At 35.4% G+C, this 13,759-nt stretch overlaps 2 protein-coding genes across 2 annotated transcripts; one reads left to right on the forward strand and one right to left on the reverse strand.

Annotated features, from left to right (window-relative positions):
- On the forward strand, nt 1-2,635 carry LOC103443718 (transcription factor bHLH87). Its single transcript, XM_029107527.2, has 2 exons — nt 1-264; nt 592-2,635. Exon 2 carries the CDS (start codon nt 603-605, stop codon nt 1,950-1,952), a length of 1,350 nt encoding a protein of 449 aa, XP_028963360.2. The 5' UTR covers nt 1-264; nt 592-602; the 3' UTR covers nt 1,953-2,635.
- Nucleotides 2,636-12,398: 9,763 nt separating this feature from the next.
- LOC139187806 (uncharacterized) lies at nt 12,399-13,049 on the reverse strand. The gene has a single exon (XM_070804403.1). It carries the CDS (start codon nt 13,047-13,049, stop codon nt 12,399-12,401), a length of 651 nt encoding a protein of 216 aa, XP_070660504.1.
- Nucleotides 13,050-13,759: the final 710 nt, after the last annotated feature.

The raw sequence follows: 13,759 nt of genomic DNA on the forward strand, positions 1-13,759 counted from the left end.
GTTTAAAGTTGCCGAAACTGACCTAAGATATGGTTGTTTTGTTCCCTTGGCAATCACAATTTTGATGATACAGCTGAAATTAAAGATGGCATGCAGTTTTTAAAAGTGACAAAATTGCTAACAAAATACAAAGCTGAAGCTGAGGTTTGATTTTGGCTCTGTTGAGAAAGAAAGCATTGAAGTCACTAAAGCAACTCATTTCTTGGTCTTTTTTGGCTCCTCCCTTGATATTCTAATATCGGTTGGCAGCTGGATCTGGTACTGGTATGTCATCATGAAATTTCCTTTGGTATTACATGGATAGATTAGAAACATTAAAATCTGGCACATTTAACTAAGAGAGTTGTTATTGACATTCTAAAAATGTCATTATGAGAAAAACACAAGAAAAAATTTGTATAAGAAAGTAGTTTTGAATGACGTTTTTGGAATGCCAATAACATATCATTAAGAGATGAAATATAGAAATATGTATATTATATACATGCATCAATATGTTAGTTCATTATGTCATATGGGCATTGTTTCAAGTATTATTACATCATATTTGTACCCTTTCTGAACAGAAATCTACAAAACAACTTAATGTAGGTTTGCAATCAATGGACGGTTTGGATTGGGACGGCTCACACATCACAAATACATCAACCTTATTATGGAGCAATCATCAAGTACATGATCTTGAAGAAAGCTTGTTGTTGTCCAACTCAAGTTCCAGTGCCTTCATTCCAATCCAAGAGCTTCCGAAGGTCCAAACATCGCATGTGATTATGAATTCAAATGCTGAAAGACCAAGCAATATTGGCACTCATCAAATTGCTCATCAGAAAAATCGTTGTGGTTTGGATTCAGTGCATGATATGCCAACTTTGAGAGCTGATGAATTGTGTCAATCCCCTTTGAATATCAGCAGGCCTTATAATTTGATGAGTTCACTGAGCACTAGTACTTTCATGGCTGCTGATCATTATGGCATTATTGGGAAACATGTACAACCACAAGCCAATTTTCATGGCTTACAAGATCAACATGTCAAGGCTAAGCCAGCAACGACTTGCTCTATTGAGTCCTTGGATTGCTTGCTCTCAGGCACTAATAGCAACACCGACACATCTGTAGAAGACGACGATGGTATTTCTATGCTTTTTTCGGATTGCAGAAGAAACTTGTGGAACTTTGGAGCAGGCAATAATAGTGCAATCTCTTCTGGAGATTCTGAGAACAACGAAACTGTAGTCTCTCAAAGCTCATCAGATTTATATGTCCAAATCCAAGGTAAGCCAAATTCCACAAAGAGAAGCCATGATCAAAGTGAGCCCAAATTGCACGAAACAAATTATAGTCACTTCGGTCTTCTTCAAACAGATTATTCTTCTACTAGTGAAGGCGGTTTTAGGCTCATATCTGAAACCCCACCAAAGCCGAAGAAACTCAGATCCGATAACAAGCGTCCAAGCTCATCCAACATCAGCTTTCGACAGCCATCTTCATCTGTGCCAACTTTGTCTATTGAAGAACCTGATCCCGAGGCCATTGCACAGATGAAAGAGATGATTTATCGCGCTGCGGCTTTCAGACCTGTGAACTTGGGGCTGGAGATGGTGGAGAGGCCAAAGAGGAAGAATGTGAAAATATCATCTGATCCACAGACTGCGGCTGCAAGGCAAAGGAGGGAGAGGATCAGTGAGAGAATTAGGGTTTTGCAAAGGCTGGTTCCTGGTGGAAGCAAGATGGACACTGCATCAATGCTTGATGAGGCTGCAAATTATCTCAAGTTCTTGAGGTCACAGGTCAAGGCACTTGAAAATTTAGGCCAAAAAATTGAGTCCATGAGTAATTTTAATATTCCTCCTACAAGCTTTGCTTTCTCTTTCAACCCATCTTTTCCCATGCAAACCCATAATCATAACCCACTCCAAAACCCTTATCATATCGACCAACCCCACAGTTGAAAAACTAATCTCAAATCAGGAAAAAATCCCTAACCCAATGTCCTTTGTCCTTTACTATATCATTTTCATCATCATCATTTCATCCCCCAATGATTAACTCCCAAAACCGGTTTTTTATTACCAAAAAAAAAAAAAAAAAAAAAAAATTAGCAGCAAATTTTTTATCTAAGATCCAAATCATTCTCTTCATCATTACATGTATCTTGAGTTATTAAGGCTCATCCCATGCCATCATAACACCCACCACCCAAGATCAGCTTCCACAAGTAAAACTTGGAAATGAATCTATTTCCAGTACTATACTATTTTGCTGCTTCCACTATATATCCATATGCATCATGTTTCAGCGAAGGAATATTAAGATATGATATAGTAGAAGTAGCAAAACAACGAGTGGAAATAGTGTTTAGCGGCACATGATTTTGCTTTTATACAAAAGGGATTAGCAATTATAACACCTATGATTAAGATCAAGGGCTAGAAAGCGATTACCACTTTAAGCTTTTGTTGTACAATTGTTTAATGTGTTTTATGTCCTTGAAGCTCAGCTTTCATGGAGATCTTTGTGTATAGGTATTTCTTTTTAATGTCAGTGTTGGGCTAACCAATGCAAGGGACATTCTCTTAAGAATTGTGAATCCTAGTCAGTGGTCCTGTCTCCTTGATTCAACCCAAAGCGTGCTCTAGAAAATCACCCCAACCTCATTGCTTAGCACATGTTATACTACTTTTCTTCTGGACAGGTGGGTTTGTTAATTAATTTGCATAAAACCTTCCTTTTATCAAGAAACTTCATCCCAATGATAGATTATGCAACTAATGATATTCTTCATGCTGATGTTGGTCTATTATTCTGGTTGTAATGATGTGTGTTATGAATTTTACGATTTTGGAACCTTTGCAAATGGCTTAACCTAATTTGGCTTGTACGTAAAGTCTCAAACTCAATGGTCAGCACTGCAAATTACAAAATTAAATTAAATTGTATAACAGAATTATGCAAGACTAGTTCTACACCAATAGTCACGTGCGAGGTACCTACCTTTTCTCTCGAAATATTGTCCCCTTCATAAATTTATTTTATTAACTAATAATAAAAAGAAAAGACAAAACAAGGGAACATCAACCAAAACCTTGCGAAATAAAGTAACAAAAGAACATTAATTTGCAAGTGGTTTGTAGCTCTAGTTGTTAAAAACATTTGTTCTTGCACTAGAAGTCTCGTGTTCGATTCTCCCTCTCCGTAGTTTAGATGAATTTAGTATAGATTATCCTATTATTTGTTAAAAAAGAAAAGAAAAAAAAGGAACATGAATTCGAAAATCGAAAACCAGACCAGCCTATAAAGTGATATTATATTTTATTCTTCATTGTATAGAGAAAATTTGTGTACCCTTGATGCACTATCCAGGATCTATTGGAGATAGTGAATCCCACCTATCGATCTTATATAAAAGAAAGAAAAAAAAACATCCGCCCTATTGGCAAAATATATACCCCAAGTTCTCTTTTCCCTCTATAAATTAATACGTTTTTGGGCATGGCATGGATTAACCTTTTTCATTTTTTTTGCAAATTAAAATCTAATTCCCATTTAAAGCTACACAAATTCCAAATGATGATGTCCTTGATGATACTGGGAATTTGACCAGAAGGAAGAGAAAAATTTGAAATGAGAAAGGAAGTTCCCTTTAAAGGTGAGCTTAAAGCTGGTAATGCATTGTGTCATGAATATGCATGATTTGCGGGTCTCATTTGGCTTCGTCATGTAATTTAGAAAAGTTGGATTTGATTGGATAAACGAAGATGATACTTTGCTGGAGATCTTTCGCTAAATCTAGACCTTCTGACGTTCTCAAAGGAACCTGGATCCCTGGCTTTGGCTTTTGCTTTTTACACGTCTCAAAATAACAAATTTCACATTTTGTAAGCTTTCACAAGTGGGAGAGATATTGATTTTCATTAAACAGTTATGACATAATTTTAATCTTCTCAATTTTTTCTCCTACATTTTTCATTATTTGTTTCTACTTCAAACTATATAACTCCTTAGACTACACTAAGGCAAATTGAGAGTTTGAATTCGGAATGCAGTGAATTGAAGAAAGACTATCCTCCAGAGCAATTCACCACTTGCCTCAGATTTTACATTTAGAGTTTGATTAATTAGAGTGAGCAACGTTGTCACTTTTTGAACCTTCAAATTTGAAAATGTGGGCTGTTTTTATGCAGGATTGTTCAGTTACAATTGCACGAGATGGAAAATAAAAAATAAAAAAGTTATAGACATGAGGTATGAAGTTTTTCTTTAAAAACCAGTTCGAAAATCGACATATTTTTGGGGGATCAATCCGTAACTTGAAAAAATTTAGAATTCTCTCTTAATCACTACTCACCTTAATGTTTGTTCTTTAATAAGTTTTTCTATTTAACACTACCTTCTATCTAAGTTCACTCCGATTTCTATTTACACCTCACTAAAAATTTTGAATTAATTTAACTTATTCTAAGCACACAACATTTGTTACCAAATTTCCCTTAAACACCAACGCACCAATAATTATAAGAGATTTCGCACAGACAAAAGATGAGGGTTTTTATGTTTTGTCATGGTGTCTTGAAGAACAATCTTTCGGAATTCAAATGTATTTCAGATTTTGATTGCTTTCTATGCTCGTATAGAGCTTCAAAACTTTCTAGCTTTTGATGTTCGAGATTTTAGTAATTGGTTGATTCGAGATTTAAAAATCAAATTAGATTGGTATCCCTGCTCCTCCAACTTTAATCACATCCCTGAGGCCCTCTCTCTCTCTTCATAATTGATACCTATGATATGCAATCTGCGTGTGCAACTTTTAGTTTGTTTATACGAGTTACCAACTTATCATTCATGGTACTACTTCATGTTTTGTAATTTATTCATGGTACTACTTCATGTTTTATAATTTCACGTATTAGCTGAAGAAGTATTTGAGTTATTTCAAGACCCCAATTTTTTAATATTCGAGGGCTCACGAGCTGCTCTTGCTGGCCGTTCCTAGATTATGTGGGCTTTGAAGGTTGAGAATTAAACAAGTCTGACTAATTATTGAAGAAAACAACCGCAAGACGTGAAGCAAGGCATACCTCTGTTGCTATAACAAGGAGCTGTTCCCCTCGTCCTCTTCAGCATCTCAGCTACTTCAGTTGGTTTCCTATATTCTGGGGGATATTTTTGTTGATAAAGCTACTTTTTTTTATTTTGTTTATTTTTTTTGAACAAACAAAATTATCTACACTAGGTGGGGAAGTGGACTAAACCTCATAATGAGTTAGCAATAATGTGGTTCAAATTCGCTTTTGACAAGAATCAAACATAAGTGAACAGGAATAACAAAAAAATTAACCATATCATATCTTATCTCTTAAACAAATAACTTAGAAAATAAAATAAAACCCCTAATTCAATAATCTTAAAATAATTCACGTCATCTTCAGTCATTCTCAATGTATCTAAACATAAAACGCTAATAATAGATCCAAAAATTTAGTTGCAGTAAATTGGTAGATCAAACTATTTTTAGAAACAAAAATAACATAGAGGACTAATCCAGCAAATTAATTGGATCAAGATAGAACAGCTGGTCCATCAATAGATTATGGCGTGCGCCATTTATTTTGTACTTATTGTATACAGCAACCAGAGAGTTGAAATTGAGACAAGATTTGTTGGATATATGTCAACAATCTGTGATAAATTTATATATACTAATAAATATTGAACAAAGTATGAACAACGAAATAATTTAAAACAAAAAGATTAAAGATCGAGGCTTGCGTACCGTAATATCCTTAAAACAGAAATTCGTCCCTACTCAGTGCTTGTAGTTCTACGGACGTCTGCTTCACCAGGATTCAACGATCAAGTTAGAATTCCAGCACCGGAAAACTTAACTTGTGGCGAACTTCTGTGTGGTTCTCTCAGAAAGGATGTTTGAGATTGTAGAAGAAGAATATTGATTTTCTGTGTCCTAAATGCCATGCAGATGGATGTATATATAATAGAAGGATGCCTGTTCGCAACAGGTATGATAATGAGATGTGTCTGTTGGGAGACATCTTCTCCAGATGGGTGCTTTGCTCTGTGTTCTTTCTGAACTCTTCAGACTTCATCTGAAAGGATGAGTCTATTGGTAAAAAATAAATAATTAATTAAATTCGAAATCAATTAAAAATAATTAATTAAATCCGAAAATAATTAATTAAATAATTTAATTATTAAAGCCCGAGCCCCAAGGCCCAAGGCCCATCTTTTGATAATTATATTAATTATATATATATATATTAATTATAATTAATTAATTAGTGCACCCCAAAGCCCAACCCCAAGGATGAGCTCAATTTTATTCTCCAGGCCTATTACTCCAATCACTTTCTATAAAGGATAAAGCCTTATAAAGTGATAAAATCTTTTGGGAATGGCTAATGTGGGACAAAGAAATTTCTACTCAAACTATTCAAATTTCCAACAATACCCCACATTTGAGTTGAAATTTCATTCAAACTCCAACAATTACCCCACATTTGAATGCAAATGTAAATGCAAATGGATGACTAGGCTGCCTAAGAATGAGAGAGAATAGACATGATATGCATCGAGTGAAGTGTCTTTTGGACTTGAACTTACCCTAGTGAAAACATATTGGGTTTACTTGGTGATGCAGTGGATGTGGAAGATCTTGAACTGTCCACCGCAGTAGTAAACCGAGACAATATGTTACACACATATCATGTTTGCCACACGTAAATTCATACGGTTATGTTCATTTTGGCCCTAAACAGATCCCGGATTTCGTAGGAGCTTTAGAATTTAGCCATGTCAATTCTCATAAATGTGGCCCCATTTGCTCCTATATAAGTGACATTAATTAAGAATAGTCTGCCATATTCCTCTTGATAACAAGATATTAATGTCATTAAATGTATAAAACATAACCCCTCAAACGTCAACAGACAACACACATTTTATCATAAGAATGGGTAAGTTGTGTATTCAACTTTGGAATCAAACTCAACCAGTTTGCCTATTGAACCTAGACCATGGGATCTCCAATCAGCTAGGTTAGGTTTCCGCCCAGTTCGATTCATTGAATTGGCTTAAGACCCATTCCCCTCGATGTAAATAATATTTGCTCTTTTGGTAGGCCTTTTTGATCGGATCATATTTATATATATTTTTACTTCGAATTCACTCGTCTTTTCTTAGTTAGTTCCTTATATTTTTGAGCTATTTACGTTATTTTTGTGTTTATAGGATCTGTTATGCAAAGAAAATAAAAATAGCACAAATGAGTTTTAAATAATAAACTGAAAGAATATTGGTTTTATTTTTGGATTGGGTTTTATTTTGGTTTATTTTGGTTTATTTTATATGCATTGAATTGATTGTTTCATAGAATATTGGTTTTGGATTTGTTACTTGAATCTGCTAATTATATTTGAATTGATATAATAATGACTTTAGTTACTATGGTTGCATTTCTGTTGGTCTATTGTTTCACATTTATATTTGAGTAGGTGTGTAAATGTGTGCATGTATTTGAAGTAGATGAAAATCATGGTATTGTTTGTGGTTTTTGTGTAGAAAAAAATCCCTTATATTGAATCTGGTGAGTATGTGGCCTATAATAACGAAAAGGAGAAAACAAGTGGAGACAGCTACGGAAAAGAAACGAAAAAGGCAGAAAACGGGGGACATGCGGGGGGAAAGAAGAAGTGAAGCATGAGCCTCGGGGATGGAATAAAAATTAAAAGGCGGAAAGGAAATTAGGCAGCTGGAGGAAAAGAGGGACACGGCATAATTAAGCAGGGAATAAAATATGAAGACAGAAAGGAATCCAGGGTGGAAACGTGAGGAGTGGAAAGCAGGTGTGAACGGGGGAGCTGCCTTGGGAGCAGCTCGCAGAGACGCAAGGGAGATAGCTGCTTTGCAGTACTGGGAGAAGGTCAGGGGCTGCCATTTGGCAGCTTGAGCAAGGACTGGTCAGCAAGTCAGTAACGAGAGGGAGAGAATAAGTGCTGCCTTTGGCAGCGAGAGACTGGCGCAGCCAGAGGTTAGTCAAAGTGGGTAGCGGAAGAGAATAAAAGAGAATAGAGGGAAGAAGACTGGCGGGGAGACACAGGAAGAAGGTCAGGCAGGAAGAGTGGAGAAAGACTGGCAGTGTGGGCACAACGCAGCAGATTCTCTCGGTTTAATCTTTCCAAACTTCTATTTTATTTCTATTTTAATAATGTGTAAATAAACTTATTTTGGCTAGAGGTTAATTCAAAGCCATGAATATATTTGTAATTTGAATTGATTATCTTCAGTTGTGATTTCTGAGTTGTGATTTAATTTGCTTAACTGCTTGATTGATAACTTATTTTTGTATGTCGATTAAGGATGCATACTTAATTTACATGCATGAATTTGATGCTAGAATATAAGGGAGTTTCACCTAATCGTTATGAACTTATATTCACAGGTAGTGAAGGTTGCTAGTCACAATCACGTTAAGTAAATTCTTGGCATAAGTTTCATGCAAATCATAGTAACGAGTGCCTCGTCAATGCTTATGTTTTTCATAGAACTTAATGATTCTTGCTTGTATCTCTATTATGCAATTCATGTAGGGAACTTGTAGGGAATGTTTTGGGTTGTCGTATGCAATCATCCAACCCAATAACTTGTGGAAAAACTGAGGGTTAATTAGTGCAATTCACGGTTAATTTGGGGCGTTGAGATTTACAATTTATTGAAAGAACAACTGAAAAATCAATTTAGGTTGCATATGTGTCATGTGTGGAGAAGAACCCTCTAGCTAGTCCGTCACCTATCCTTTCACCTTAATTTCATGTTTTTGTCAATTCTGTAATTTATTTAAGTTTAATTTACTTCTCGTCAAAACCAAACTACCCCCATTATTAAATTATTTTATTTAGTTAGTTTTCATTGTTGTTAGTCTTTTAATTCAATTTCCGTCCATTTCAGTTCCTAGTGTCTAATTTGATTGTTTTCATTATTTTGAGTCATTCTAAGTGTGTTTCGAGTTATTAGAGTTTTTAGCCTAGTTTTGTGTCCTTGAGTCTTGTTTAATATTTTTAAATTAATTTAGGATAGATTAGCAATCCCTCCTAATCCCCAGTCTAGAACGATACCCTACTTACATCTATACTACAATTGTCAAAAAGAGGGTTTAATTTGTGTGTCAAGTAATTCTCGCATCACTTTTGTCAAAGGATCATCTATATTTTCCGTTGACTTTACATAATCAATGAATATTATTCCATTGGAGAGCAACTTCTTAAAAGTATTATGTCGACGCTTGATGACATAACTTCCCATTGTATACATGACTTTTGGCCCTTGATTGCGCGGTCATACTATCACAATGTATACATATAGCCGTTACCGGCTTTGGCCACATTGGAATATCCTCCAGAAAATTGTTGAGCCACTCGGCTTCTTCGCTAGCCAAGTCTAAAGCTATAAACTTGGACTCCATGGTGGACCGAGCTATACATTTCTGTTTAGAGGATTTCCAAGATATTGCTGAACCTCCCAAGGTAAAAACATATCCACTTGTCGACTTGAATTCTGTAGTGTTAGAAATCCATTTGGCATCACTGAAGCCTTCTACAACAGGTGGATATTTTGTGTAGTGTAATCCGTAGTCAAGTGTATTTTTCAAATACCTTAACACTCGTACTAAAGCATCCCAATGCTCTTGTGCCAAATTACTTGTATATCTACTAAGCCTACTTACTGCATAAGCTAAGTCAGGCCTAGTTGAATTCATCAAGTACATTAGACTTCCAATTACTTGAGAATATTCAAGTTGAGATATGGCATCGCCTTTATTTTTCTCCAACTTGCATCCAACATCAAAAGGAGTTGCAGTAGGTTTGCAGTCAAATTGACCAAACCTTCGTAATATTTTTTCTGCATAATGGGATTGTGTAAGGACATATCATTCACTATTTCTCTTAATTTGAATTTCTAAAATGACATCGGCTTGACCTAAGTCTTTCATGTCAAAACTGGAATTCAACATTTTCTTTGTTTTGTTTATTACATTTTTATTGCTTCCCATTATGAGCATATCATCCACATACAAGCAGACAATAACACAAGTTTTATCATTACTCTTAATGTAAACACATTTATCAGATTCATTTATTTTGAACCCATGTGTCAACAAAGTATGATCAAATTTCTCGTGCCATTGTTTTGGTGCTTGTTTAAGTCCATATAATGACTTAACTAATTTGCACACTTTGCTTTCTTGTCATTTAAGCACAAACCCTTCAAGTTGTTCCATGTATATTTCTTCATCTAGTTCTCCATTTAAAAATGCTGTTTTGACATCCATTTGATGTATATCAAAGTTGTATACAGCCGCAATCGCTATTAACATCCTAATCGACGTTATGCGAGAAACTGGAGAATAGGTGTCGAAATAATCCAACCCTTCTTTTTGGCGATAACCTTTGGCTACTAAACGTGCCTTGAACTTATCAATGGTTCCATCCGCCTTAAGTTTCTTCTTGAAAATCCATTTATGACCAATTGGTTTACTACCGGGAGGTAAATCAACCGATTCCCATGTGTTATTTTCCATAATGGATTCCATTTCACTTTTAATTGCTGCCTTCCATAAAGGAGCCTTAGAAGAAGACATTACTTCTTTAAAAGTTCTAGGGTCATTCTCGGACAAGAAAGCAATGAAATCTGGTCCAAAATTTTTAAAAACTTTGATTCTTTTTCCTCTTCTTGGTTCCACATCATTTCCTTGGACACCAGAAGAAAAGGCTTTATCATGACTATGATCATGAACCCTCTTGGTATTAGAACCAGATTCATTTTCTTTGTAAGGGAATATATCCTCAAAGAATTTTGCATCTGCTGATTCTAATATAGTGTTGACATGTATGTCAGAAATCGAAGATTTTACAACAAGAACCTATAAGCAGCACTATTATTTGCATATCCAATGAATACGCAATCAATAGTTTTATGTCCTAGTTTCGTTCTTTTTGGTAACGGAACTTGCACCTTTGCTAAGCAACCTCACACTTTGAGGGTTTTATAAGTGGGTCTATGTCTTTTCCATAGTTCATAAGGTGACTCGTCAATCTTCTTTAGAGGAACCTTATTCAATATGGTATTTGCAGTAAGTAAAACTTCACCCCACAAACTGTGTGGAAGCCCTGAACTATTTAACATGGAATTAATCATATCTTTGAATGTTCTATTTTTTCTTTCGGCAACACCATTTTGTTGTGGTGTGTATGGAGCCGTTGTTTGATGTATAATTCCATGTTGTGCACAAAAATTTGAGAAGGCAGTAGACTCATACTCTCCTCCTCTATCGGATCTAAGTGCTTTGATTTTTCTCTCAAGTTGATTTTCAACTTCGGCTTTATATGTCTTAAACATATTTAAAGCTTCGTCATTGCTATGAATCAAATAAATATAGCAATACTTACTGCAATCATCAATAAAAGTGACATAATAATTCTTTCCTCCACGAGTTGGTGTGGATTTAAAGTCACAAAGATCACTATGAATTAATCCAAGTAATTATTTGATCTTTCTAGAATTAACTTTCTCGTTTGCCTAGCAAATTTCGATTCAGTACATGTTTCACACTTATGATTAAAATCAATTTCGAATTTAGGTAATAATTCTAATTTAACCATTCTATGCATGGAACGAAAATTAACATGTCCTAATCTAGCATGCCAAATATTAGAAGACTCAACAATATAAGTAGAAGCATTTATTTTATTAGCATCATCAATGGAAATTACATTGAGTTTCACTAGGCCATCAGCCACATAACCCTTTCCAACAAACATCCCACCCTTGGTAAGTACAAATTTGTTGGATTCCATTACAAGTTTAAAGCCCTTAGCAATCAGAATAGGTCTAGAAACCAAGTTCCTCCTTATTTCAGGAACATGCAGAGCACATTCAGCAAGGTGAAACTCTTTCTAGATGTGAATTTGAGTACGACTTTGCCTTTGCCTTCCACCGCAAATGAGGCAGAATTGCCCATGTACAGCTTTTCTCCATGGGCAGTAGGATGGTATTCAGTGAATAGATTTTTGTCAGCGCATATGTGCTTAGTAGCACCGGTATCCAACAACCATTTCACATTTGAGACCATGTTGACCTCGGACACAACAGCAGCCAATTCTTCATTGGTGGTTGCCATGTTAGCATGGTTGTTGTTGTTTTCGTTGGCATGATTTCCATCCTTGCGATGATAACAATCTTATGCCTTGTAACCAGATTTGCCACACACATAGCATGCGCCCTTAATCTCCTTCAGATTCTTGCCTTTGGGAGCAAGGGCAGATTGTACAAATTGCTTGGTTTTAGAAGTCTTATTCTTCTTCGGCTTGGCCTTGGAGTTTCCTCCCTCAACATAATTTGCATTGGCTTGATGAACGGTCTGCCTTTCTATGGTCATTTTTCACTCGTAGCCTCAGGATCAAATCCTCCATATTCATCTCACGACGCTTGTGCTTAAGATAAATTTTGAAGTCATTCCACGAAGTTGGCAATTTTTCAATTATCGCCCTAACTTGGAAATGCTCATTGATCTCGCATCCCTCGGAGTGCAGTTCATAGATCAATTTCTGGACTTCTTCGACCTGAGAGACAACAGATTTTGAATCCACCATTGTATATTTAAGAAACTTACCGATAACAAATTTCTTTGAGCCGACATCATCAATCTTATACTTTTTCTCTAGGGATTCCCACAACTCCTTTGCTGTCTTGCACAGAGAATAAATGTCGTAGAGATTGTCATCCAAACTATTCAGAATATAATTCCTGCAACAAAACTTGGAATGATTCCAAGCTTCAATTGCTATGACAGTCTTTTTCATCATTGGATTCTCATTAGACTTCGGAGCTTCTTCCTTGACAACATAAGCGAGATTCATTGTTGTCAGGAAGAACAACATCTTCTGTTGCCATCTCTTGAAGTCCAGCTCTTTGAACTTCTCAGGCTTTTCAGAGTATTTTGGCACAGCGCCATTCACATTTACAGATTGTTGATCCATAAATTTCTGTTTCAAGATTGTTGGATATATGTCAACAATCTATGATAAATTTATATATACTAATAAATAATAAATACGAATAAATATTGAATAGAGTATGAACAACAAAATAATTTAAAAAAGAAAGATTGAAGATCGAGGCTTGGGTACAATATGTCCTTGAAATAGAAATTCATCCCTACTCAGTGCTTGTAGTTATACGGATGTCTGCTTCACCAGGATTCAACGATCAAGTTAGAATTCCAGCACTAGAAAACTTAACTTCTGGCGAACTTCTATGTGGTTATCTCAGAAAGGATGTTTGAAATTGTAGAAGAAGAATATTGATTTTCTGTGTCCTAAATGCCATGCAGATGGATGTTTATATAATAGAAGGATGCCTGTTCGCAACAGGTATGAGAATGGGATGTGTCTGTTGGGAGACATCTTCTCCAGAAGGGTGTTTTGCTCTGTGTTCTTTTTGAACTCTTCATACTTCATCTGAAATGATGAGTCTGTTGGTAAAAAATACATAATTAATTAATTAAATTCGAAATTAATTAAAAATAATTAATTAAATAATTTAATTATATATATATATATTAATTATAATTAATTAATTAGTGCACCCAAAGCCCAACCCTATTACTCAAATCACCTTCTATACAGGACAAAGCCTTATAAAGTGATAAAATCTTTTGGGAATGGCCAATATGAGACAAAGAAATTTC

The sequence above is a fragment of the Malus domestica genome, chromosome 09, assembly GCF_042453785.1.
Source record: "Malus domestica chromosome 09, GDT2T_hap1".
Taxonomy (NCBI): domain Eukaryota; kingdom Viridiplantae; phylum Streptophyta; class Magnoliopsida; order Rosales; family Rosaceae; genus Malus; species Malus domestica.